Source organism: Rhincodon typus, chromosome 2, assembly GCF_021869965.1.
Source record: "Rhincodon typus isolate 14 chromosome 2, sRhiTyp1.1, whole genome shotgun sequence".
Taxonomy (NCBI): Eukaryota; Metazoa; Chordata; class Chondrichthyes; order Orectolobiformes; family Rhincodontidae; genus Rhincodon; species Rhincodon typus.
The window spans coordinates 43,163,601-43,190,062 of NC_063333.1; the positions used below are offsets into that span (position 1 = coordinate 43,163,601).

At 39.7% G+C, this 26,462-nt stretch overlaps 1 protein-coding gene across 1 annotated transcript in view; it reads left to right on the forward strand.

The window, feature by feature from the left end:
• cubn (cubilin (intrinsic factor-cobalamin receptor)) overlaps window positions 1-26,462 on the forward strand; it is a 266,050-nt gene that overhangs the window by 170,141 nt on the left and 69,447 nt on the right. The window contains exons 34-37 of the mRNA XM_048606979.1: window positions 4,558-4,741; window positions 11,452-11,639; window positions 21,462-21,618; window positions 22,600-22,749. Coding sequence (XP_048462936.1) covers window positions 4,558-4,741; window positions 11,452-11,639; window positions 21,462-21,618; window positions 22,600-22,749 — 679 coding nt within the window. The remainder of the gene's footprint in view (window positions 1-4,557; window positions 4,742-11,451; window positions 11,640-21,461; window positions 21,619-22,599; window positions 22,750-26,462) is intronic.

Genomic DNA, 26,462 nt, shown 5'->3' on the forward strand with positions numbered 1-26,462 from the left:
GAACTGTGATGAGGATGCAGAGATCCTTCAACATGATCTGGACAAGTTGGGTGAGTGGGCAAATCAATGGCAGATGCAGTATAATTTGGATAAATGTGAGGTTATTCACTTTGGAAGCAAAACAAGAAGGCAGATTATTGACTGAATGTCTGTAAATTGGGAGAGGGGAGTGTGTAGTGGGACCTGGGCATCCTAGTGCACCAGTCACTGAAGGTAAGCATGTGGGTGCAGCAGGAGGTAAAAAAGGCAAATGGTATGTTGGCCTTCATTGCGAGAGATTTCGAGTACAGGAGCAGGGATGTGTTATTGCAGTTATACAGGGCCTTGGTGAGACCACACCTGGAATATTGTGTGCAGTTTTGGTCTCCTTTTCTGAGGAAGGATACTCTTGCTCTTGAGGGAGTGCAGCAAAGGTTTACCAGGCTAATTCCGGGGATGGCAGGTCTGAAATATGAGGAGAGATTGACTAGGTTGGGATTGTTTTCGCTGGAGTTCAGATGAATGAGGGGGATCTTGGGGTGAATGGGATCAAAGGTTATAGGGAGAAAGCAGGATTGGGCTATTGATTTGGACGATCAGCCATGTTTGTGAAGAATGGCGAAGCAGGCTCGAAGGGCCGAATGATCTCCTCCTGCTGCTATCTTCTATGAAATGCTCTGATAACAAGAGCAGGTAAGAGGCTGGAAAGAGCTCTGTGATGATTTGCCAATTGATCGCAAAGCTGAAACTCTATACTTTGCAACATGATCTTTTTGCCCTGGCCTTCTCAGAGCTTATTCAAATGCAGGAAATGCATCTTTCCTAGCCTTCTGCAAGAAGGCAGGACTGTGTTGATGAGTCACTGATGTTTTGATGAAATGTCAAGAAAAGATCAGCAAAGAGGTATCAAATAAATATCAATTTCTTCCATCTAACTTTCACAGTGATAAGTGGATTTAGATCATTATTATGCTATTCTTCCTGCACCACCTCTAATCTCATCTTCCTCTCTAAAGTTCATGAACATGTTTTTGCCTCCCATGTTGATCATTCCCAGGAGCCTGTTTTGGAACATCACCGGTATGGTACCAGTCTGTCCTGCCACAGTACCCAAATGGCTGTTACTGAAGTCACATCCTACATGTGTGAGTCATGTAATATGTTGCTTCTCCTCATGGTTTTTGGTAGGACTACAACTTCCAAGATGATTGATAGAACATCTTCTCCCACACCTCTTTGCTGTCACCCAGCATGGTAGGACTGCACTCACCTGGTTAATTCTCATCTCATTGTAGGCAGTCTGCCCATTGCGATGCCTTCATTTCCCACTTATGCATAATTTCCATTGGTATACAAGATGGATCTAACCTGAGCCCACTCCTACTTGTCATCCACATGTTGTCTATTTGGCACCACAATCAAAAACAGTGCCCTTCTCACTACCAGGTCTCTTGCTGCTATATTATCAAATTGTTTGTCTGACATCTTATAGTGGATAAACAGAAATATTCTTCCATTAAAAATGGGGAAGATCAATCCAATTGTCTTCAGATCCCACTCCAAACTGCGTCTTAAAGCCAGCAGTTCCACCCCTATCCATGTTAACCATCTCAATGTCATATTTGACTCTGACATGAACTTTGCCGATATATCCATGCGTCACCTAAGACTGCCTTACCCAAGTAACATCATCAGACTGTTTCCCTGCATCGGCTCAACTGCTGTCAAACCCATATCTATGCCTCTGTTACCTCTAGACTTGACTATTCCAATGCCTTCCCAGTTGGTCCCTCATGTTCAATCCTGTGTATATTTGAAGCTATCCAAAATTCTACCACATCATCTATCACCCCTGTGCTCACCAAACAATATTTGCTGCTGGTCAAACAACCCCTCAATTGTACATATGATGATATGACTTAGAAGCAGGAGAAGGTCATTTGCTGCCTTGAAGCTGCTCTGCCATTCAATAATATTTTATCTGATCTGATCGTGGCCTCAAATCAAAATTCTTGTTTACCCACTGTAACCTTTGACCTCTTTGTTAGCCAAGAATCTATTTACCCCTGCTTTAAGGTTACTCAAGGCTCTGTCTCAACCACTGTCTGAAAAACAGATTTCCAAAGGCTCACGACTCTCTGAGGCAAGAAGTCTCATCTTTTTCTTAAATGCCACCTAGTCATAGTCTCTCCCAAAAGAAGAAACATCCTTTCAACATCCATCATTTCAAGTCCTCAGAATCTTACATGTTTCAAAAAGATCACCTCTCATTCTTCTATAACTTTCATGTATATCTAATTCTGTAGTCTCCTCAGTTCCCACGGTTCTCCAAGATATTTGTAGTGATATAATTCTGGCCTCCTGTGTGAGATAATTTTAATCGCCCCACCATTGGTGGTTGTACTGAAGTGCCAAATGTATCCTGCTGGCTTTCTTCCTTTAAGAATCTCCATAAAAAATGTTCCTCTTTTTCTAAACATTTACAAAATCTGGGATTTTAATGTGGCTCTAAGTCAGGTCTTCTTTCATAACACCATTGTGCAGTGCCTTCGGATGCTTTATTACAAAAATACAAGTTGTTGGGGAAACTTTGAGGATAGCTATCATGTAATCTCATTTTCCTTATGAATGATATAATATTAAGCAGCCTGTTTCTTCATTGGAGCTAAGAGGATAGTTTTGCCAATCTTTTGCCAGGGCTTAGTAAGATTGCCCAGCGATTTTGTATTAATTAGTTCAAGGCATGAGGTTATTGTGCCTATCACTGATTGCCTTTGAGACATTGGTGATGGGTTGTCTTCTCAAACTAGTGTGGTTCACGTGATGAAGGGCTAACCTCAGAGCTGTTGGGAAAGGATTTCCAAGATTTTGACCCAGTGACAGTGAAGGAATGGCAAGATTGATCCAAACCAGGACAATGTGTGGCTTGGAATAGAACATACTGTTGAGCAGCATGGGCAGCTGAGTTGGCAGATTCCAGCCAGCTAGTGGTCATTGTTTTGCAGTTAGCCTCCTTGTAACCAGGGAAACTGCCAGCATGCATTATCAAAGCTCTGTCCTGAGGCAGCTGAACAAAACATTGGAAGGTGAAGAATTTCCAACTGCATGCCATATGGAAAGAAAAAATCTTCATGAGTGTTGTGAATCCCTTTAATTATCGTAACAGATTATAACAAAGTATGTTGAGAATCTTAACCTAAGATTGTGTAAATATAAAACAATTTATACATTAATGAACTGTAGGAAGACACACATCAAATGAAAACCATTAAAATCAGCAAGCAATATTTCATCACCTGAATAGAATTGTGATTGAATAGCCAACTTTGATGTTGTTCACTGAAGCACGAAGCCATTTAATAAATTTGCTTGAAATTTATTGAAGACTGGCTGTCACCTCAAATAAAAAAGGGAGAACTTATGAAGCCAGAACTTGAAAAAGAAATGGAGACAATATGACACACAAATCTTTCAGCCTCTGCATTGTCAGATACCAAGCATATGATGAAAATGCACATCAGGATCCTACGTAAGTCCCAGTGCATGGGCTACAAGTGGGAATATGCCCCAATCACCCACCGTATCACCCTCCAATCCCTAGACTTCACCCCTGAACTCCGACTACTCCCTTAACCATCCAAGTACACTCCAATTGGACCTGACTACCATCCAGGCCCAACAGTGATCAAATGGCTACCCAACTATGATACCACATCCCCAACCTAGCTCAACTACATCCGACCAGTCCTAGCTTCCTCCTGAACCACCAGGTTCTCCACCTTGCTCAACTCTTCCACTATGCCCAGTTTACCCACCTCACACACCTACCCAGAACAGCTTCCAATCTACATTATCCATCTATCCATCCAACTACCTACAGACCTCCTCCCACTACCCACTTGCCTAGTTCACCCATTTCACATTTACCCATTCACTCACAGAATGAAACAATTCTTACAGTGCAGAAGGAGGCCATTTGGCCCATTGTCGCTGTACTGGCTCTCTGAGCATTTTGACATAGTGCCAATCTCCACCTTTTCCATATAATGCGGTTCATTATTTCCTATTCAATCATTCAATGGCCTCTTCAGTGCCTCACTTAAACCCAGCTCCAGTCAGTGCATTCCAGGCACTAATTACACACTGTGAAAAAGACTTTTCTCAATCATCCATCCACTAACCCACACTCAAAGATAGACCTTTAATCTTATCTGAATTTGGCAGCTCGTGCCATAAAAATGGGGCATGTATTCTCTTCCTGACGCTAGTCCTTTCTGATGGAATACTCCAAGGGACATCATGTGTATTTCCTTGACAGCTGGAATCAGGTTTTTCCAGAACAAATGCACAACATGATCAGCATGGGAGACCCTTAGGGAAGCCCATTGCTGCTGCTGAGATATGTCAGACTGATGTGCCTCACAAAACTACTGCTCAGAACAATTTCTTAAATGGTGTTTCATGTAATTCATTTTGGTGGTTCTGGTTCAAGATTTAATAGTTTCCAAATTCTGTTTCTAAAACAAAAAGATTTTTAATTAATTTCTCTAATATTTCTCATGTCATTTCCAATTCTAGTTAAGGAATGGACCTGATGGGTCTTCCCCACCTTTGACCACCCATGGAAGAAATGGACACTATTGTGGCAAAAACCCTCCCTCTACAATGCATACATCAGACAATCAGCTCTTTGTACGATTCATTTCTGATGGAAGTAATGAAGGCCTTGGGTTCAAGTTCACGTATGAAGCTTCAAATTATGGTGAGTGTTTCAGTCCGCATGTGGAGTATGGAAATACTCAGATTTATTTACATTGTGGATGCTCCATACATCATAGCATCAGAACTTTTTCAAATATTTTCAGCTGATGGATTGATCCTAATGTTCTGTTGCATCCTGGAAACAGATACATAGAGTCTTGGAGTCATACAGGTCTACAGCACAAAAATGCCTTTCTGCCCATCAAGTCTGCACCGGTCAAAAAAAAGCACCTAACTATTCTAATCCCATTTTCCAGCACTTGGTCCATAGCCTTGTGTGCCTTGGTATTGCAAGTGCACATCTAAATACTTCCTAAATGTAATGAGAGTTTATGTCTCTACCACCGTTACAGGCACTGAGTTCCAAATTCCCACCACCCTCCAAGTGGAAAAATCTTCCTCACATCCCCTCCAAACCTCCTGTCCCTTACCTTAAATGTATTCCCCTGATTATTGATCCCTCCACAAAGGGATCTTTCCTTCCTGTCTAACGTATCTATGTCCCTCTTCATTTTATATGTCCCAGTCATGTCTCCACTACTGTGAGGAAAACAGCCCCAATCTATCCAAGCTCTCTTCATAACTAAACCAGATGTGAACTAACAGAGCCTGCAAAGCAGAGGAGATCAGCCTGTGTGGTCTGCACTCCAGTAAGATTTTTAGGCAGCTATGGAACAAGAGGTAGAATTCCCATTCAAAATAGTGGACTGTTCCTTAAACATACTCTGATCTCAGTTGATGGTAATGCTGGACAAATCAGATCCCAGAAGTTTTGTACGTTTTTATTTAACACTGAGATCGGTCTTAAACATAGTGACAATGTTGCCAATGTACTTTTAACAAAAGTACGTAAAAGTTTATTGTATACAAGAAATAAAAATGTGAACTATGCCACACTATCCAATAACTATTTTGAAACAGTCTCATTACAAATATCAGTGAGAAAGATTCAACCTTTTACCCCAACATCAACCATTCGGACAGTCAAATCATAGTGAGGGGTCATCCTGTCTCCATGTCTTTTGTTCAATTGGCAGAGCTCTCATTTCTTTTTAGCAAATTAATTCATTCACTCAATGCAGTTTACTTTTGTTAATGTCTTTTCCTGAGACTTTTAAATACACTGCTAACTCCTCTTTCTTTCTTCTTAATATGGATTAATTAAACTCATGACTCCACGGCCTTGCAGGATGATATCCTTTCTGAAAACTGCGCAGCCTTCTGCGTTGGTAGTTTTCTTGTAAGCAGCTGAAGAGGTTTTTTTTTCTTTCTGTCCTGGCTGTTTTGGAGGCTGCCATACTAAGAATACCTCTGCTGTTATAAACCTTTTCTCTGAACGAACCCACATCTGCATCCCTCCCCCTTTCACTTTTGATTGTAAAGCTCAAGGCAGTGAACACCCTCAAAATGATCTTCTTCAGTTGGTTCACTGCTCATTTATCCAAAGTTACATGATTATTTGGAAATAGTAGAGGGGTAGGGTGGGGGAAGTGAATTTCAATTCACTGTTCAAAATTACTTTCCAACCTTGATTTTATAAAAGACGATTTTTGTTCCACGTTGGAACCTAATTTTCCAAATAACAAAAATAACATATTATGACCCTTACTCATAACAGGATATGTAAGTTTCCAGTGTGCTGCCTTGCTAGGTTTTGAAATAAGGTTCAAGAAATCAAGTATCCAGTATTGCTTAGACAAGTTTATTTAAACAGAATTTCAAACTTTAATGTGATTTTTGGACAATGCTAAATATTTGGGAGTAAAATGTTTTCCTAATGGTACTGAAATTTTCCAAAATATTTATAGCACAAAAATAGGTCATTCAGCTTGAGTTTTTGCTCTGCACAAATATCCTGCCATACCTCTTTACTCATCTTATCAAGATAACCTTCTATTCAATTCCCTCTCAAGTGCTTATGTAGCTTCTAAGTCTATCCTTTCAAATCTTTTAAATACCTGCATCAGGTTGACCCTCTGTCTTCTCCTAATTGTATTCCAGCTTGTTCATTCTTTTCTGCTCGGTTTAATTTCTCAGTTCTGGTAACATCTAGTAATTCTTTATTGTATCTTCTTGAATGCCTCAATTGAATCATAAAATACTTTCAACACAGAAGAAAGTCCGTTGTCTTAACATGTCTGTGCTGGCTCTCAGAAGAAGCAATTCACCTGGCGTTACTGATAGAGACAAGCTAACACAAACTAGGAGCAATGGTAGGCCATTTGACCATTCGAGCCAGCTCCTCCATTCAATACTGTCATCCTCAATCCTGTATCTCAATGCTTTCTTCTTGGTTTCTTCCCATAACCCTTGATACTTTTAAAATCTGTAGAAGTATCTATATCTTGAATACATTCAGTGACTTGGCCTCTTCAGCCTTCTGTGGGAGCGAATTTCACAGGTTCACTGCCCGTTGAGTGAAGAAATGTTTCCTCAACTCAGTCCTAAATGGTCTACCCCATACCCTGAGACTGTAATCCTGGTTCTAGGCTCACCAGCCAGGAAAAACACCCTCCTGGCAACTGGTCTATGAAGCCCTGTTAGAATTGTATATATTTCAATCAGATCCCCTCTCAACCTTCTAGATTCTTGCTAATAGAGGCCCAGTCAGACCAATTTCTCCTCATTGGACAGTCCTGACATCCCCTGTATCAGTTCAGAGAACATCTGCTGCACTCATTCTATGACAAATATGTCCTTTCTTAGATTTTTTTTCATCTTCTCCATGTAGTCCTACACATTCTTCTTTTTCGGATAACACTCCAACTTCCTCCTGAGTACCTTGATTGAACCTACCAGCACGTCACTCACAGGTAGTGCATTCCACTTCCTAACCACCCACTGCATAGAAATTATTCTTCCTCATGTTACATTGTTTTTTGCCAAGTACCTTACATCAATGCCATCTGCTTTTAGATCCTCCCACCAATGGGAACAATGTCTCCCTATGTACTCTGTGAAGATCCCACTTGATTTTGAATATTTCTATCAAGTGGCTACTTAATCTTTACTTTTTCAAGGAAAACAGTTTTAATTCCTCGAATCTATCTACATCACTGAAGTTCCTTATCCCTGGGACTATGCTCAGAGATCTATAGTTCTCAACTGCAATTTTGCATTAACCCCAATTACTGGAGGAAAATATAAGCCAAAGTGAGGAAAAATTACTACAAATAAAATCACCATGTTGTCTTATTTACAGATAATTTATGTACTCTAATGAGATGACTTCCTTACAAGCAAGACCTGAATAAATTAATTGTAACAAAGACCGTAAGCAAAGAATGTAAAATAGCTGAGAAGCTGTGACCCTGATTGTGACCTATGCTGTATGACAGGCTTCTATCAAAGTAACAGTTTGACAAACATTAGACTGACAAAAACTATATTGTCTGGAAAAACAGAGAACAGTACGGGTATTGACAAAATAACACTTCAAGCATGAGTGAAATGATGTAACTCAAGAACTGTTTAGAACTCTAGTGGGTAATGGATTGTTCTCCGTCAGTCAAGGACTCTTTTCATTTCACTGAACTCTCCTGTATAATATAATGGGTCAGCCAATAGTGGTTGATGGACAATGGACAACGTTATATGGTGAAGTATTCAGAAATAGCTTTGAAGAAAAATGATGAAAGAATGTCTGAGTGTACCTCTGGGTTCTGGAGAATTTCTGAAGATGATTTCATGGATTAGAGCATAAAGTTCTAGTTAAAAATTTAGTATGATTCAGTGGAGTGGGAATGGCCTGTGGGAGGAGAACACCTCAAACTCATATGGTTGTAAAGAAAATACTAACAAAAATGCATCTCCACAATACAGCTTTTAGATTTTTTTAAAGTGGTGCCTTTTTACTAAAACAGTGAAAGAACATTTAGAACTATTCAAGATAATCTTTCATGTGTAGGCAATTTCTGGCAGGCACTTCATTATGCATAAAATCTCTCCAGTGATAATGCCAGACCGGCTGACTTTCTCTAGCATGTTCAATTTTTATTTTAAAACAGGATGATTTGGATTTTATTTCTTACCGATTTGTTTTTAATAGTTTAATATTTTTATTGGAACATTTCTCTGAACTATATAATTAGGGACACTTACAAATATAGTTCAATACTTCACAAATTATTTAAATGATCAACTTTATTCTTAGATAGTGTTGTTATCCATTTATCTCTTACTAAGAGGTTGCAATTTGAAATCTCTGCAGTGTTTGCATGTTGAACCTGTGAACAGTCTAAGTCTACTGTTGAGTTACCCATTTGTTGATCCTGTGATTGATGCACAGGCAACAGGAAATTATAATGATTTGTTCTTGATTGCTCAAAAAATTCTTCCAAAATTCCATCTGCATTAATTGGAAAGTTTTTGGTTTTAAAAATATCTGTGGATAATTGCAGTTTTTGGGGAAATGTACACCTGCAAAGCTTTCGGAATTCATTTCCAGACTTTTTTTGTTCAGAAAAGCAATATTCATGAATTACTTTATAGCGTGAGGAACCAAGCAAAACTTTTCTTTTGCTTTCATCAGTTGTAAAGCCAATCTCTCCAAACTGTTTTTGACTTAGATTTTTTTCAGTTGAGAGAGATTAAGCGTTTATGGCATGGAAAGGAGGAGATGTAACTTTGGGAAGTTAAATGGGGGAAGGATGGAAGGATGTATGACTGGACATTAAACACTGTAAAGGTTGGGTCAATTCCCTGTTCTGTAGTAGATGTTCCAAGTAATTTTATGTATATCCTTCCATTAGAACATACATAAGAATATATGAAATTGGAGTAGGAGTACACCATTGAGCCCCTGTTTTGTCATTTAGTAGTTATAGATGATTTGATTATGCCTTCAATTCCACTTTCATGGATGCCCCTTTGACTTCCTTGTAAATCAATAACTTGATCAACAACTTGTCTAACCTTATGTACGTCCAAAGATTAATCATCCACCAAGAGGAAAAAAAAAATCTTATCTCTATCTTAAATACATGGCCCTTTATTCTGAAACTATTACCTCTAGTTCTAGATTCCCTTAATGAAATATCCCTGAGCATCTACATTACCAAATGCCCGAAGAATCTTACATATTTCAATAAGATCACCTCTTATTCTTCTAATAACTTTAACCTTCTGATAGCCCCAAACTGTTCAACATTTCCTTATAACTGCTTCATCCGTAGAATATAGTTTGTGAACCTTTTCTGAGCAAATATATCAAACCTTAAATAAGGAGCCCTGCCTTAATGACTCTATTAACTGTGTACTATACTTGAGGTATGGACTCACTAAAGCCCTGATCAGTTGTAACAAAACTTCTCTACTTTCTTATTCCATCCGCCTCACAATAAAAGCTCAAGCCCTCATTTTTGCTCCTGATTTAATGCGCAGGGGCCTAAAAGTCCCAGTTCTATGAACCATGCCTTTAAAAATGGCTTCCTATCTTTCTGATTGTGGAGGTAAGTCACCTGTATTATGAGTTAGGCCAAGTGACCTGGGAAGAGCAGAGGAGGCTGCTGGTTCCTGTGGTGGGTTGAGGACAAATACTGACTAGGGGCTCCGGAGCTCTGCTCAGATTTTAAAAATAATGATTAATACAATAAACCGTCCCAGCTGCTTTTATTCTCCTCATTCTCCATGCCCCAATCATACTAGTCTATGCCAAGCTATACTCCTGTACCTATGCACAACGGTGCCTCCGTGGTCCCTCATTTCCTCATGTCTCTAATCATCTCCATTACCCTTTATAGCCCCAATGCAAACTCAGTGCCAACTCACACACTGCAATCACCATCTTTTGCCATTTAATCAGCATGCCAACTCATCTGTTATCCAGCGTATTTTAACACAGGAAGCATCTTGTTAGAATATAATGTTAGCAATCCTTTGAAGATTGATTAAAATAAAACACATACACTCATTGACGCAAAAGAAAATCCATTGAAAATACTCCAACAAATCCCTTATGAAAACATATATTTTACTGAAGTGCTCATTGCTTTTATAAAAAAAACAAACTTTAAACTGTTAACTGCATAATCCCTTCTGTCAACCAACATTTAGATGCAATAAGCTGTTGATAACTAATATGTACATCATTGTGAAAATGATAGTTTGGGAAATCAGTTAGGTAGCACACATCCTATGACAGATTCATGTGGCCAGCTGCTCTCAAATGCCCACCCCCAATAACATCAAACTCAACATCAGCCCAAAAAGAGCAGCACCTTATGTTTCAGTTAACCTTCGGATGTCAACATTGAGCTTTACAATTTCTTATTATAATCACTGTTCCTGGTTTCTGGGACAGTAGGTGCTGGTAATGTTTCCACTGTTATCTTTTGTGCCATCTCTGGGTATACATTGGGCTTCTTTGCTGGCTGCATTACGATTTTTCCAGCTCCATCGTCCATTTTGTCTTTTAATTACTCTTCACTTTCACCCTATTAGACACCTACCCCATTTATTCTATCCTCTCCCCACCCACACCACTGTTGAGTCTCTTCTTGCTGTCTTAGAGCTCATCGACCAAAAATCTTAATCCTTTTATTTTCTTCACGGATCCTGCACGACCTGTCGCAATTCTAGCATTTTTTGCTTTTTAATTCTGATTTCCAGTTTCTTCAGTATTTTGCTAAGGAAATTAATGAATTCTGTTGAAGATTTTACCATCAAACTTTTGAGTTTTGCCAGTCCTGAATCCAGTATATTTCCTTACAGCTTGTGGTGGTATCCTCTATGCAAACAATGGCTCTTTCCATTCACCAAATTGGCCGCAGAATTTTCCTGAAAATAGCGAATGCACTTGGACAATTATAGCCCATGAAAGCAAGCACCTTGAAATTACTTTTGACAAGAATTTCCAGATTCCAGACAGCACCGTTAACTGTGGGACCAGCTATGTTAAGGTTAGTGAATAAAAATCATGTCTTTGTTTATTGGAAGGCGAAGATTCAAAATATCCCTGCTTCTCCCAACCGTCATCAGTGCAAACATCCACCATCTGTTGTAGTAATGAGCTGTGGAGACCCACAAAATCCCTGGTCCTTGACCTGAGTTATTTAGACTCTATTGGCATACCAGTAGTGGTATTTATACTGTCCTCATTATCATAAGGAGAAGTGAGCCTCAAATTTAACTTGGGACTCGTGGCAAGTCTTTTCGTGCAGCGAGGTACCCTTGCCCACTGATGTAAACCTGAGGACATTTAAGCCATAGACTATTGTTTAATTACATCTAGCTTGATTTCAACCTGAGCCTAACAACAATAATGAGGCTAAAGGGCAGAGGTTGTGCCAACATGGCAGGTGGCTCCTTCTTAGAAACTGGGGCTGTACACTGGCAGTCATCTGAATAGAGGAATGAAGCAGAGGGCAGTTGGGGGAGGGAATCTTACATTGGGGAGATTCTGGGTTCCTTGTGAAACTCTGAGATAACTACAATGAAACAACAAAGTATGTAATTGCTCTGCTCCTCTCTCATTCCGGCGCTGCACCTTAGCACTGGGTTATCTTAAGGCACCTAATGAAGGAAAAATAACATTGGTGTTTGATTGATGTCATGAAGCCTTGATGTTTGTATCTTATCAAAGACCTTAAGATGATCAAAATGAACCTAGTAAAATGACACTTGGCACAATGTCAGCACAAAGATGGTGAATGGGAAAAAGTGATAATCTGAACACTGCCCACCCCACTTTCACCTCAACAGAAAGCTAAAATTGGGATGTTTGAGTAGGAGTATTCTTTTAATCTCCACTCAGTACTTCTTGCTGGAATGTACTTTTGTTAATGTCAGATTCGGACACATTTGGCCATGGGTTGACTTCATTATCTCTTCACCATGGTTTGCGAGCACATAGACTTAGAAATTCCTGGAACTGGAGAAAGTGTAAAGCTTTACATGGAACTGTGGAATGCAGAAACTAGTGTTTGTTGGAGATTTTAATCCATTGAAGCTGGACTTTCAATTCTAGCTAGATGCCAATGTCAAATCTCCTGCCAGCTCTGTTTGTCCTTGGGTCATTTCAGAAAATATCCCACAGTGCCAAAGAAATTTCTCCTTTTATGCACTTGAAAGACATCAGCATTTATCATTTATTCTTAATTAATGTGACAGAATGCTGTGATGGAATTGCAGCTCACATTCTCATGGCATATGTGTTGAGAAGGTAAACCAGGAAAACTTGGAAATGACTTTGGACTAATGCCAGTCACTTGCATTTTTACAGGTTTTTCAGCTTATATGATTATGAAAGCAAAAGAGATAACAAGCTTGTATGTATCCTTAGATATCCCATTTCTGATGAAGGGCCTAGGCCCGAAACATCAGCCTTCCTGCTCCTATAATGCTGCTTGGCCTGCTGTGTTCATCCAGCTGTACACCTTGTTATCTAAGCTTGTATGTATATTGTGCATTTAATCATTTCAGGACATCCTAAAGCATTTTACAGCCAAGGAAATACTTCTGAAGCTGTTTTCCATTGTAATATTGTCATTTATGACATTTTCCTGAAGTTCTGGATGCATGCAAGTTGCTGAAGTTTCTGTGGCCAATTAAGAAGGCCCATATGGAAATCCTAACCTTGTGTTGAGTTTTGTCTAAATGATAGTCAAATCCTTTCAATGTAATCACTCAAAACTGTAACAGTTCAGTTGGTACTAAAGATTGCTTGACCACAACCATGTACTTTGTAAATCTAACTGGCCTAACATTATGACTATAAGGTCATTAGAAATAATTAAAATTTGAACTCAGCTCAGATTATCCTTTACGACTGAAACATGACCCACTATAGAATACTTCAGAGGAAACATTGCCTCTGTTACTGAAAGACTGACTTTGAAAGGTTACAGAGAGTCCAGTATTATAAAATCTAAACTGAAGTCTGCAGAACTCTTCATGTGTCTCTCTTTACATCTGTCTTCTCTCACACATATGCATGCAAAAACAATATGAATGTTCATTTGGGAATTCAAAAACTCAAGCCTGGAGTAAGCTCCGCAACTCTAAAACTCATGGCAGAGAATAACCTTATGCCTTGCAAGTGTGAAGTGAATAATGTAGTATCCAGATGTGAAATAAGTTGTGAAATAAAAAGGACTTGAATAAAATGTTAGGTTGCTAGGGGCTTTCAATCACAGTGTTCTGACTTTATTAAGCCCAAAAATACACAAACAGCATTCTTATTAAGCAGATGAATTGTAACTGGATTTGCATTATTTAGAAGTGTGATACATGTGGCCTGAGGCTACTGCACATATGTCTGATCAGCATAAAAGAGATATCAACGATGTGTCACTATGGTCATAGAATCATAGAGTAATACAGCATGGAAATAGGTCCTTCGGCTCAAACTGGTCCATGCTGACCATGGTGCCTACTCATCTAGTTCTAATTGCCTCCATTTGGTCCATATCCCTCTAAACCTTTCCCATCCATGCACCTATCCAAACGATTTTTAAATGTTGCTATTGTATCTGCTTCAACTACTTGCTCTGCCAGCTCATTCCATACACGCACCACTCTGTGTGAAGAAGTTGCCCCTCAGGTCCTTCTTAAATCTTGCCCCTCTCACCTTAAACCTATGCTGTCTAGTTTCCAATTCCCAATCCCTGGGAAAAAGACGATATGCATTCATCCTGTCTATGCCCCTCATGATTTTATACACCTCAATAAGGGCACCCCTCGTTCTCCAACATTCCAAGGATTAAAGTCCTATCCTGGCCAACTTCTCCCTATAACTCTGGCCTACCAGTCCTGGCAACATCCTCATAAATCTTCATTGTACACTTTTCAGTTTAACTATGTCTTTCCTATAACAGGGTGACCAAAATTGTACACAATACTCCAAGTGCGGCCTCACCAATGACTTATACAACTAACATACTAACTCGTATATTCAGTGCCTTGACTGATGAAGGCCAGCATGCCAAATGCCTTCTTCACCACCCTGTCTACCTGTGATGCCGCTTTCAATGAACTATGTACTTGTACTCCTAGGTCCTTCTGTTCCACAACACTCCTCAGGACCTTACCAACTATTGTATAAGTCCTACCTTGGTTTGACTTTGCAAAGTGCAATACCTCACACTTATCTGTATTGAATTGCATTTGCCAATCCTCAGCCGCTTCCCCATATGATCAAGATCCCTTTGTAATTTTTGATAACCTTCCTTGCTATCAGTGATATGTCCCAATTTTTTACCATCCACAAACTTACTAAACATGCCTTGTACATTCACATGTAGATCATTTATGTCAATTACAAATAACAAAGGACCTAGCACCTACCCTTGTATCAAACCACTAGTCACATGCCTCCAGTCCGAGAAACAAACTTCAACCATCACCCTCTGCTTCCTACAATTGATTCAGTTTTGAATCCAGTTGGCTAGCTCTCCCTGGATCCCATGCGACCTAACCTTCATGACAAGCCTGACATGTGGGACCCTGCCAAAGGCCTTACTGAAGTCCATATAGACAACATCTACTGCCCTACCCTCATCTATCCTCTTGGTTACATCTTCGAAAAACTCTAAAAGATTTGTCAGACATGACTTCCCACGCACAAATTGATGCTGACTATCCCTAATCAGACTTTGACTATCCAAATATTGGTTGGTCTTGTCCCTCAGTATCCTCTCCAATAACTTGCCTACCACTGATGTCAGTCTCACTGGCCTATAGTTCCCTGGTTTGTCTTTGCTATCTTTCCTAAGCAATGGAACAACATTAGCCACCCTCCAGTCTTCCGAAATTTTACCAGTGGAACAAAAACCTCTGCAAGGCCTTCTGCAATTTCTTCCCTAGACACGTTTGAGGATGGACTTGATCAGGCCTAGGGGATTTATCCATCTAAATGTGATCTGAGGCTGCAGACAGCTCCTCAGTGGTAATATATGTGTGGTCCAAAACATTCCCACTTGTTTCCCTTATATCCTTAGCATCCATGATTCTCTCCTCAGTAAACACTGAGGAGAAGTATTCATTAAAAATCTCCCCCATCTTCTATGGCTCCATACATAGATGACCATGCTGATTTTTAAGGGCACCTGTTCCCTGCCTAGCCACTCTTTTACTCTTAATATAGTTATAGAACCTCTTGGGAATATCTTTAACCTTATTTGCCAGATCCATCTCATACCCTCCTTTTGCTCTTCTGATTTACCTCTTAAGTGTGCTCCTACATTTTTTATAGTCATCTAGGGATTCACATGAGCCCAATAGCTTAAACCCAATGTATGCCTTCTTCTTTTTCCTGACCAGAGCCTCAATATCCCTCATCAGCCAGGGATCCCTAAACCTGCCAACTTTTCCCTTCACCCTAACGGGGACATACTGTCCCTGGACTCTTGATATCACACTTTTATAAGCCTCCCATTTACCGGTCATTCCTTTTCCTTCAAACAAACTCACCCAGTTGACCTCTGCTAGATCCTGCCTAATGGCCCCAAAATTGGCCCTGCTCCAGTTTAGCACCTTAACCTGTGGACCTGTCCTATCTTTTTCCATAACTATGTGAAAACTAAGAGTTATGGTCACTGGACCCAAAGTGCTCTCCAACTGACTCTTCAGTCACTTGCCCGACCTCATTTCCTAAGGAGGTCCAGTGTTGCACCCTCCCCTGTAGGGCCCTCTACATATTGATTTAAGAAACTTTCTTGGACACCTTTGATAAATTCCACTCCATCCGAGCCTTTTACAGTCTGGGTGGCCCAGTCAATACAGGGGAAATTAAAATCTCCAACCACTACTACTGTGTTATTCCTACAGGTATCTGCAATTTCTCTACGCATCTGCTCCTCTAGTACCTGCTGACTATTTGGGGTCTATAACACAGTCCCAACAGAGTAACCATCCCCTTTTTGTTTCTATGTTCTAACTATTTGGCCTCATTTGATGACTCCTTAAGAATATCCTCTCTAAGCATTGTTGTTATGTCCTCTCTTATCAAAAGGGCAATTCCCCCTCCTCACTTACTTGTACTTCTGTCACACCTGTAGCTTCTGTATCCCGGAACATTGAGCTACCAGTCCTGCCCTTCTCTCAACCATGTTTCTGTTATGGCTATAATATCCCAGTCCCCAGAGCCAATCCATGCTCTGAGCTCATCTGCCTTACTAGTCAGGCCTCATACGTTAAAATAAATGCTTTTTAAACCAGAAGTCTTTTCCCTCCCTTTACTGTGCCCCTGGCTATCCTGAATAGTCCATTTCACTGTTTATTTAACTTATACCTATTCTTGCACTAACCTTGACAATGAAAACATGTGTTAAAATTTTCTTAAAATAATTTTAACAATCGTGGTGACATAACCACAACTTAAACTAGATGAACTATAATTACAGCACAGAGGGATTTAACAGTCCATGTGCATAAATCACAAAAAGCTAGCATTCAAGTACAGCAGGTAACAGGGAAGGCAAATGGAATGTTGGCCTTTATTTCAAAGGTGTTGGACTATAAAATGGGGAGGTTTTGCTAAAAGTGCACGGGGCACTAGTCAGACCACAGCTGGAATACTGTGAACAGTTTTGGATCCCTTATCAAAGGAAAGATACATTGGAGGCAGATCAGAGAAGGTTCAGTAGGCTGATCCTGGACATGAAAAGACTGACTATGAGGAGAGGTTGAGTAGGTATTCATTGGAGTTTAGGAGAATGAGAGCGGACATTATTTAAATGCACACAATTCCTAGGAAACTTGACAGGATAGATGTAGAAAGGTTGTTTCATCTTGTCAAGAGAGTCTAGGACCAGAGGGCATCACCTCAGAATAAGGGGTTGCCAAAGATAAAAGCGAGGAGGAATGCCTTCTCTCAGAAGGTAGTGAATAAGGAATTTTTTACCTTAGAGGACTGTGAGGCTGGGTCATTAAATATATTCAAGGCTGAGATAGACAGATTTTCAATCAATACGGGAATTCAGGGTTATGGGGATAGGCCAGGAAAGTGGAGTTGAAGGCTAACAGATGGCAGAGCAGACATGATGACTGAATAGCTTACTTCTGCTCCTGTATCTTATGGTCTCTTGGCAAACAATCAGTGCCCCATGAAAGTTTGGAACCAAAGACCTCCCGCACCCTGGTTATACTCTCTTACCTGCTGTTATCAGACATATGAACAGACACCTCACATGTTGGAGTTGATCCATCTCTGCACCTTCCCTGTAGCTGTAACACTATATTCTGCTTTCTCTTCTATTACCCTGATGTATTTATGTAAAGTATGATTGGTCTGGTTCGCACGCAAAACAATACTTTTCACTGTATCTTGGTACATGTGACAATAATAAAACAAATCAAATCATCTGCCTTCTTTCAGTCTTCCTTTGTCTTATTCCTGTTATAATGTTTAAAGTTAAATAGCATCAACTATCAATTGTACACTTTAAGCATGGAATCAAGTCATACAATCATACAGAAACAGACCCCTCGGTCAAACTTGTCCATGCCAACCAAGTTTCCTAAACTAAATTAGTCCCATTTGCCTATGTTTGGCCCATATCCCTCTAAATCTTTCCTATTCATGCACTTGTCCAAATGTCTTTTAAATGTTGTAACTGTACCCGCATCTACCACGTCCTCTGGCAGTTTATTCCATATGCACACACCACCCTCTGTGTGAAAAAGTTGCCTCTCTGAACACATTTAAATCTTTCCCCTTTCACCTTAAAACTATGTCCTTTCCTTTTGACCTCCCCAACCCTGGGGAAAAGACCTTTTCTATTCACCTTATCTATGCCCCTCATGACTTTATAATAGTTCACCTCTCAGCCTCCTTTGTTCCAGTGAAAATAAAGGCCCAGCCTATTCAACCTGTCCTTCTAACTCAAACCTCCAGTCCTGGTGCCATCCTTGCAAATCTTTTCTGCACCCTCTCCAATTTAATAATATTCTTCCTATAGCAGGGCAACCCCAGAACTATACACAGTATTGCAAAAGTAGCCTCACCAATGTCCTGTAAAGCTGCGGGATGACTTCCCAACTCCTAAATGTTTAAGACAGTGTAATTTTATAAGGTTCATGTAACAAATTCTATATTGACAAAATTTCATTCAAAAACTGAAAAAAAAGGTATAGGTCTTAGAAAGGAGAAATTTCCAAATCATTGAAAATCACTATGGAATATCAGAAATAGTGAACGGCTATTATGTCCTACTTTAACAAAAAGAGTGACTAGATAGAGCCTTGATTTTTGTTCCCAGTGGAATGCACAGAGACAGGATGTTTCCAAGCTCTGCAAACCCAAACTACAGAAAAATGTCCTGGAAAGACAGGTTTTTATTACTGGTTGATGTAGTCCCTTGAAAGGTGGAATAGGCGGAGGCTGCTGAATGTGTGCAAGGCCTGGCTCCATGAACTGGCGCTGCATTGCAGTTTAATAAAAAGAAGAGTGAAACCAAAATGATCTCATGTCCCCTACCTCCCATGTATGGCCCCATGCCCTATCCATGCCAACTCCATGCCACCCAATGACCCTCAACACCCTCATGGTCCCTTATACCCTATTGTGAACCAGTAGCCTTGTACCCACCTCTCCAGTCCTTTATCGCCTTATGTCAATTTTGTGTCAATATATGCCCCACCCACTGCCATTCTTTTTGCATTGATTGATTTTTTTTGTGCATTGTTTTGAAAATACCAGACCAAAATATTTTGTCAACTTTTTTTTTAACTGAGTGTCTTAGTTTAAATTGTATTCTTAAAATGTCATGTTCTAGATGAAGGCAGTATATTCTAGATGAAGGTAATAATGGAAATGTTGGCTAGTAAGATTGATGATCTATTGAGCCTTAGCTGTTGGCCCTTCATGTCAGCAAATCTCAAAAGCAAAGTCTGCGAATTTTCATCCATGTTGGATGATCGTAGTCAGCATGACACATTTACCTGATATATATGCAGGTGAAATTGCCTGTTAGCAGTGCATACATAGAAAATCAGTTACTCTTTAAAAGTGCAATGTTTCCTCAATATGCAGATGACTGATTGCAATATGTCTGTGTAATTCAATCAAGGAGGCTGGTCTGTAGGTGAAATTGAATTAGGGTTCTTTTTTAACAAGTGTAAATGCAATGCCATAAATACAGGCAATGTTCACAAAACAACAGAGGCTAGCATTGTCACACCAATTAGTTATAAATTGTAAAGATAGAATATTGTTCAAATAGATTACCTCTGTCATGCTGCCTGATCTCCAAAGCTAGGTCTGTTTTCACAGTGTTTCATGGATATTAAAAAAACAATCGCATTTCATGCGTCAGCACTTCAGTTATATAACTGGCCATGGGAACAGGATCTTACTGCACTGACATAAACTTACATAGTTCATGGAGACATTAAATTTTGTTTGATTTCTTGAGGGCTAAATTTTAATCTGAAGCTCTGCAAGGAAGGTTTCTTTTAACCTGACGTGAACTTGTTCCAGGTTTAAGTTTAGGAACTCATTTTAACACTTCTCATTTTTACAGCCCACCACCAAATTACTGTGGTTGTTTAACTTGTTACAAGAAATGTTTTGCGTGGCTGACATCCATATTCTGATGTGTTGTTAGACATACTGGAATTTCTGCATGTGATTTGGTCTCAATAAGAAGTTCATTATTTTTCCTGCCATGCTGTTCCAGTTTATAATGTCAGTAGATAATGCTGTGAATTATAGGGAGTGAAGGCCTGCTTACGGAAACAGACTTTTTCTGTTGCACACAAAGATAGATCTGTAGTGAATGTGAAATGGAACTGTAAAAGAATAACACATTTATAAACAAAAATTAGTGCACAAATATCAGTTAAAGACTTACATAAGGAGAATAACTTGATTTAAAATTTGGACATTTTGCTTTTTTTGCTTTGGAGTTCAGGGAGACATTCAGCACTTTTCTATTTTAGACATTCTCTCTCAGATACCCAGCTGCTTGTGAATAATCCACAACAGAGTAAATTATTGTTTCCTTTGATTAAAGTTAGCTTTGTGAACTAAAATGTTTTGTCTCACTCCATACTTGTCTAATTTTCTTAAGGAAAATGCTTCATTTTTTCTCTTCTTTCTTCATTTGGATTTATATTTAGCAGCTCAATTATAGAGTCATAGTGTCACAGAGATGTACAGCATGGAAACAGGTCCAACTCGTCCTTGCCAACCAGATATCGTAAATTAATCTAGTCCGATTTGCCATCATTTGGCCCATATCCCTCTAAACCTTTCCTATTCATTTCCCCATCCAGATGCCTTTTATATGTTCTAATTGTACCCGCCTCCATCATTTCCTCTGGCAGCTCATTCCATACACGCACCGCCCTCTGCATGAAAAGGTTGCCCCTCAGGTACCTTTTAAATCTTTCCCTTCTCACCGTAAAACTATGCCCTCTAGTTTTGGACTCCCCTACCCTGGGAAAAAGACATTTACTATTCACCCTATCCATGGCCATCATAAACCTCTATAAGTTCACCCCTCCACCTCCGATGCTCCACGGAAAATAGCCCCAGTGTATTCAACCATTCCCTGTAGCTCAAACTCTCCAACCCCATTGTACCATTATAATGAAGACCTTTCCTATGTGACCCCCTCACCATTGGCAATGGATCAGTTGTAATAGGAAAATCAGTGTCACTTCTATCAGGCCAAAGTTTACAGGGATCTTTGCTTTTACATGGCATTGCCTAAGTAAAATTATTAAAACGATTTTAAAATATTTGTATCCACATAGTTATTGAACTTTCGCTTCTACAGGTCTGGGGAGGAACTGCTGAAACTGCTGAAACCTTGTTGGCTACTCTTTGTGGAAGTGCTGCTCCAGGGCTTGTCATATCACCAGCTAATATTGTGACAGTTCGGTTTCAGTCTAAAGGCAGCGTGGGAAGTGGTTTCTCAGCATCTTTCACCGACCGTATGCCTTTTTTTTAAAATTGGGAAATATTTATTAAAAGTGTACTGTGTATAGATTTTAGCATTGGAATTAATTTCTAGTTACTTACAGAACACCACATGTTTTGGGTATTATTCGTTCTTCTTTTTTGATAAAATCAAGATCTAGTTATCAGATCTAGTATATTGACTAATAGTTTGCATTTAGCAGCATGTAAAAGGAGTACCCATGTATAGTGATTGTAATCAGATGGATCATATTGACTATGAGATCCTTGATTGGGCCTGTTAAACTGGGCCAATCAGGGAGTCCTGGCTAACTGATATAAACAGGAGATTCAGAGTCCCCTTACCTAGGGGACTGAGTCCGAGCTGGCTGGCCGCAGTCAGTGTACTGTGCACATCAAAATAAAGGGTGATTTGGTGACAGGATACTGGCCTCTGTGCAGTTATTTCACCATGTGAGAACTATAGAATGATTTGCTACACAGAAGGAGGCCATCTGTGTATGAGCTTGCCCCACAATCCTGCCCTTTCCCCATTGCCCTGTTTCTTTTCTCTTTCTCTTTCTCTGAATACAATTGTTGATTTGATTTTCTGTCTTATTCCCTTGTCACCAGCACTTAACATCAGTTAGCTTGTGTTGGAGTGCGCGGTGTTGGGGGAGGAGAACAGTGAGTAGCGTTCATGCACCTCCACACAGAGTAGAGATTTTTGGAAAGAGAGGGAGCCATCAGGCTTTTCTCGAGAGCAATGTTGTTGCAGCCAAGTGATCTGGCAACTATCCCCCATTAACCCGTCACCACCAGTCATCTTCAGGGTGATATGCTGCATAGAAATATCAATGACTGATTTATGATAGCACAAAAATACAGCTGAAAATAAAATATTAGGGAATATTACTCTTTTAACCAATGCAATGTACAAATTTTATCTCAACACAAGGGCTGAAATTAATATATGCCAATGAATTATATGACAGCAAGTCTTTTAATCTTTTCAGGATGTGGAGCAAATTTTACGGCTTCTTCTGGCCGAATTATATCACCGAACTACCCTGACAATTATGACTCAAACTTGAACTGCGAGTACCTCATCAATATATCCGATCAGCGACTTATAATCTTACAATTTGAGTTTTTCGATGTAGAAGGTACGAATCAGTTATTTAGTGATTGTACTAAGACGGAAAATGTAATAGATGGGAGAGTCATCAGCCTGTGTACACATTTATGCCACTTGCTGCCTTTATCCTGCTCAAAAGATAACATCATTTCTCATTTGTTCGTTGCAACTATCTCAAGAGTTTCATAATTTTCATGGTGACTGCCACTAGTGGGCTACAAAAGGAAACCTTCTGTTTCAAATGTTTCAACAAGGCAATCAGAGATAAAATCTGAATCTGGACATTTTAACACTTCTTACACTTTTGGAAGTTAGGCCGTGTGATAGGAAACAGAGAGTAACATTCTGAGGAAGGGTCACCGGACCCGAAACATTAACTCTGCTTTTTCTTTCACAGATGCTGCCAGACCTGCTGAGCATTTCCAGCAATTTCTGTTTTGTTTCCTGATTTACAGCATCCACAATTCTTTAGTTTTTTATTTGAGAGTAACGCTTAATAGGTAACTTTAGATCTAGAACAAGTTTTTTTTAGTGGCGTTCTCCAGGGATCAGTAATGGGACCCTTGCTTTTCCTACATATAAATGATCTGGATCTTGGTGTGCAAGGGTCAATTTTAAAGATTGTGGACCACATAAAAGTTGAAAGAATGATACATGTGAGAAGTGTAGAGTTTCAAAAGACATTAGCAGGTAAGTGGAGGGGCTGGTGAAGGTGGCAGTTGAAGTTCGCTGTGGAGACATGTGAAGCTCTTGTACAAAAAATGTGCAGAGACCGTGTAAAATAAGGCATACCATTCTCAAAGGCATGCAAGATCAGAGATACCTGGGTGTATGTGCATAAATCATTAAAAGTGTCAGAACAGATAGAGAGAGTTATTAATAAAGCGTGCAGTATTCGAGGCTGCATTAACAGTGGCATAAAGTACAATAGCAGGGAGTTCATACTGAACCTTATGCTGAACCGGTTAGAACATAGAACAGTACAGCACAGTACAGGCCCTTTGGCCCACAATGTTGTGTCGACCTATTATCCCACTAAGATCAAACTACCCTGCATACCCTACGTTTTATTATCCTCCATGTGCCAATCCAAGAGTCGCTTAAAATTCTCTAAAGTATCTGACACCACTACCACTGCCGGCAGCGCATTCCACACGCTCACCACTCTCTGTGTGAAGAACCTACCTCTGACATCTCCCCTATACCTTCCTCCAATCACCTTAAAGTTATGCCCCCTTGTAATAGTCACTTCTGCCTTGGGAAAAAGTCTCTGACTATCCACTCTATCTATGCCTCTCATCATCCTGTACACCTCTGTCAAGTCACCTCTCATTCTTCTTCGCTCCAATGAAAAAAAGCCCTAGCTCCTCAACCTTTCCTCATAAGACCTGCCCTCCAGTCCAGGCAGCATCCTGGTAAATCTCCTCTGCACCCTGTCTAAAGCTTCCACATCTTTCCTATAATGAGGTGACCAGAACTGAACACAATATTCCAAGTGTGGTCTAACCAGAGTTTTATAGAGCTGCAGCATAACCTGACGGCTCTTAAACTCAATTCCCTGCCAATGAAAGCCAAACACCATATGCCTTCTTTACAACCCTATCAACTTGGGTAGCAACTTTGAGGGATCTATGGACGTGGACCCCAAGATCCCTCTATTCCTCTGTTCCTCCACACTGCCGAGAATCCTGCCATTAACCTGTATTCTGCATTCAAATTCGACCTTCCAAAATAAATCACTTCACACTTTTCTGGGTTGAATTCCATCTGCCACTTCTTTGCCCAGCTCTGCATCCTGCCAATGTCCCGTTACAACCTACAGTAGCCCTCCACACTATCCACAACTCCACCAACCTTCGTGTCATCGGCAAGCTTACTAACACATCCTTCCACTTCCTCATCCAAGTCATTCATAAAGATGACAAAGAGCAGAGGTCCCAGAACCGATCCCTGCGGAACACCACTGGTCACCGAGCTCCAGGCTGAATACTTTCCATCTACTACCACCCTCTGTCTTCTTTTGGACAGCCAGTTTTGTATCCAGACAGCCAAATTCCCTGAATCCCATGCCTCCTTACTTTCTGAATTAACCTACCATGTGGAACCTTATCAAATGCCTTGCTAAAAGCCATATACACCACACCCACTGCTCTACCTTCATCAATGTGTTTTGTCTCAGGTTTCAGCTGGAATTTTGAGTGCAGTTATGGGTGCCACATTATAGGAAGGATGCAAGTGCAAAGGAGGCATACAGGAATTGTTCCAGGGATAAGACACCTCAGCTATAGGGATAGATTGAAGAAATTGAGATTGTTTTCCTTGAACAGAAGAAGGCTGAAGGGAGATTTAATAGAAGTTTTCAAAATCATGAGAGCTTTGAAGGGAGTGGATTGGAAGAAACTGTTCCTGATTGGAAAATATATTGTAATTAGGCTAAAACTTAGCAATAAAGCATTATGGAAAAAGATCATTTGAGCTCAGTGAGGTGCCTGATAAATTTAATATCTTTTACAAAAATGGTTTGATTTCTATCATTATTGAATTAAACCTGTACTAGAAACTGTTGGCACCTTAAGATGGTCATGAGCAATTTACAAACTTGTTATAAGATAATATTCTGATTGATATTCCTTAATATTCCATTCAAATACTTTCATCCCATAATTGCCCAGGTCCTTTTTATCCTATTGTAATAAAATCAAATAAAATGTTCAGGATTTTGATATTATTTATTTCAATGACAGAAGACAAGGTGGAGTTCACAAATTTCTGCAGTATAAGAGCATTAGAAATGAGAGGTGTTTCTGTTCTGAAAATAACTAGATATTGTTAATATAAGTTATCAAAGTTTTGATGCACTATCGGACCACATATGACATTATCTGAGAATGTACAGTAGTTTTACTTTTGTGTGATATGAATATCTCATGCACTATTGAGTTATGTGACTCACCAATTTAACCAGGCATTAACTAAGTCACGATTGTGATGTAACTATAATAGCTTAGATAAAATACTCCACAACAGAAAACTACTTTAACCTCTTTAATTAAGCTATATTGGTAGCTGGTGCAGCAACATCTCAAATTTAAAATGTTAAACTTTTCATTCAAATTTCTCCCTGGTCTCATATTTTCCCTATCTCAGTAACCTCAGTAGTCATACAGCCTTCCAAAAATTGACCTCTTCTGCATTTTCCAGTTCCTCTGGGGGAATACATATTGGATTGTCTGTCTTTTGTACGTTTGTTCATGTGCCTTTCAGGAGGTAGAAACACTTCATTGAGACAAGCTGATGCAAATAGCTTCAAGTTACACTTACAAGTAAACAAGAAATCTCTAACTAATTTTCCTTCAAATAAAGAAGGGAGAGTGCTAAGCCACATATATTGTCACTGATGCAGACCCTTCCAAAAAAAGAGTTAACATGAGCTACCAATTTTAGCCCAGCTAAAGTGTTATGTGCCAATATGATAGAAATTTTTCCCAGGCAATATGAGTGATTTTGGATTGGCTGCCCATCACACCAGTGCATAATATTTAAACTATTTGACAGAGTAGAACTGAATTTTGGGTGTTGCACAGACACACAATCTTAAATGGTCAGTTTTACACCTGTGCCTGAAATAAAATTTCTGCCCCAAATACATTAAACGTTTGAAGCAGAATAGATCCTTTTCCTAACCATCTCACAGTTACATTAAGCATCAATATTCTAAAGACACGAGAGGATCACATCAAT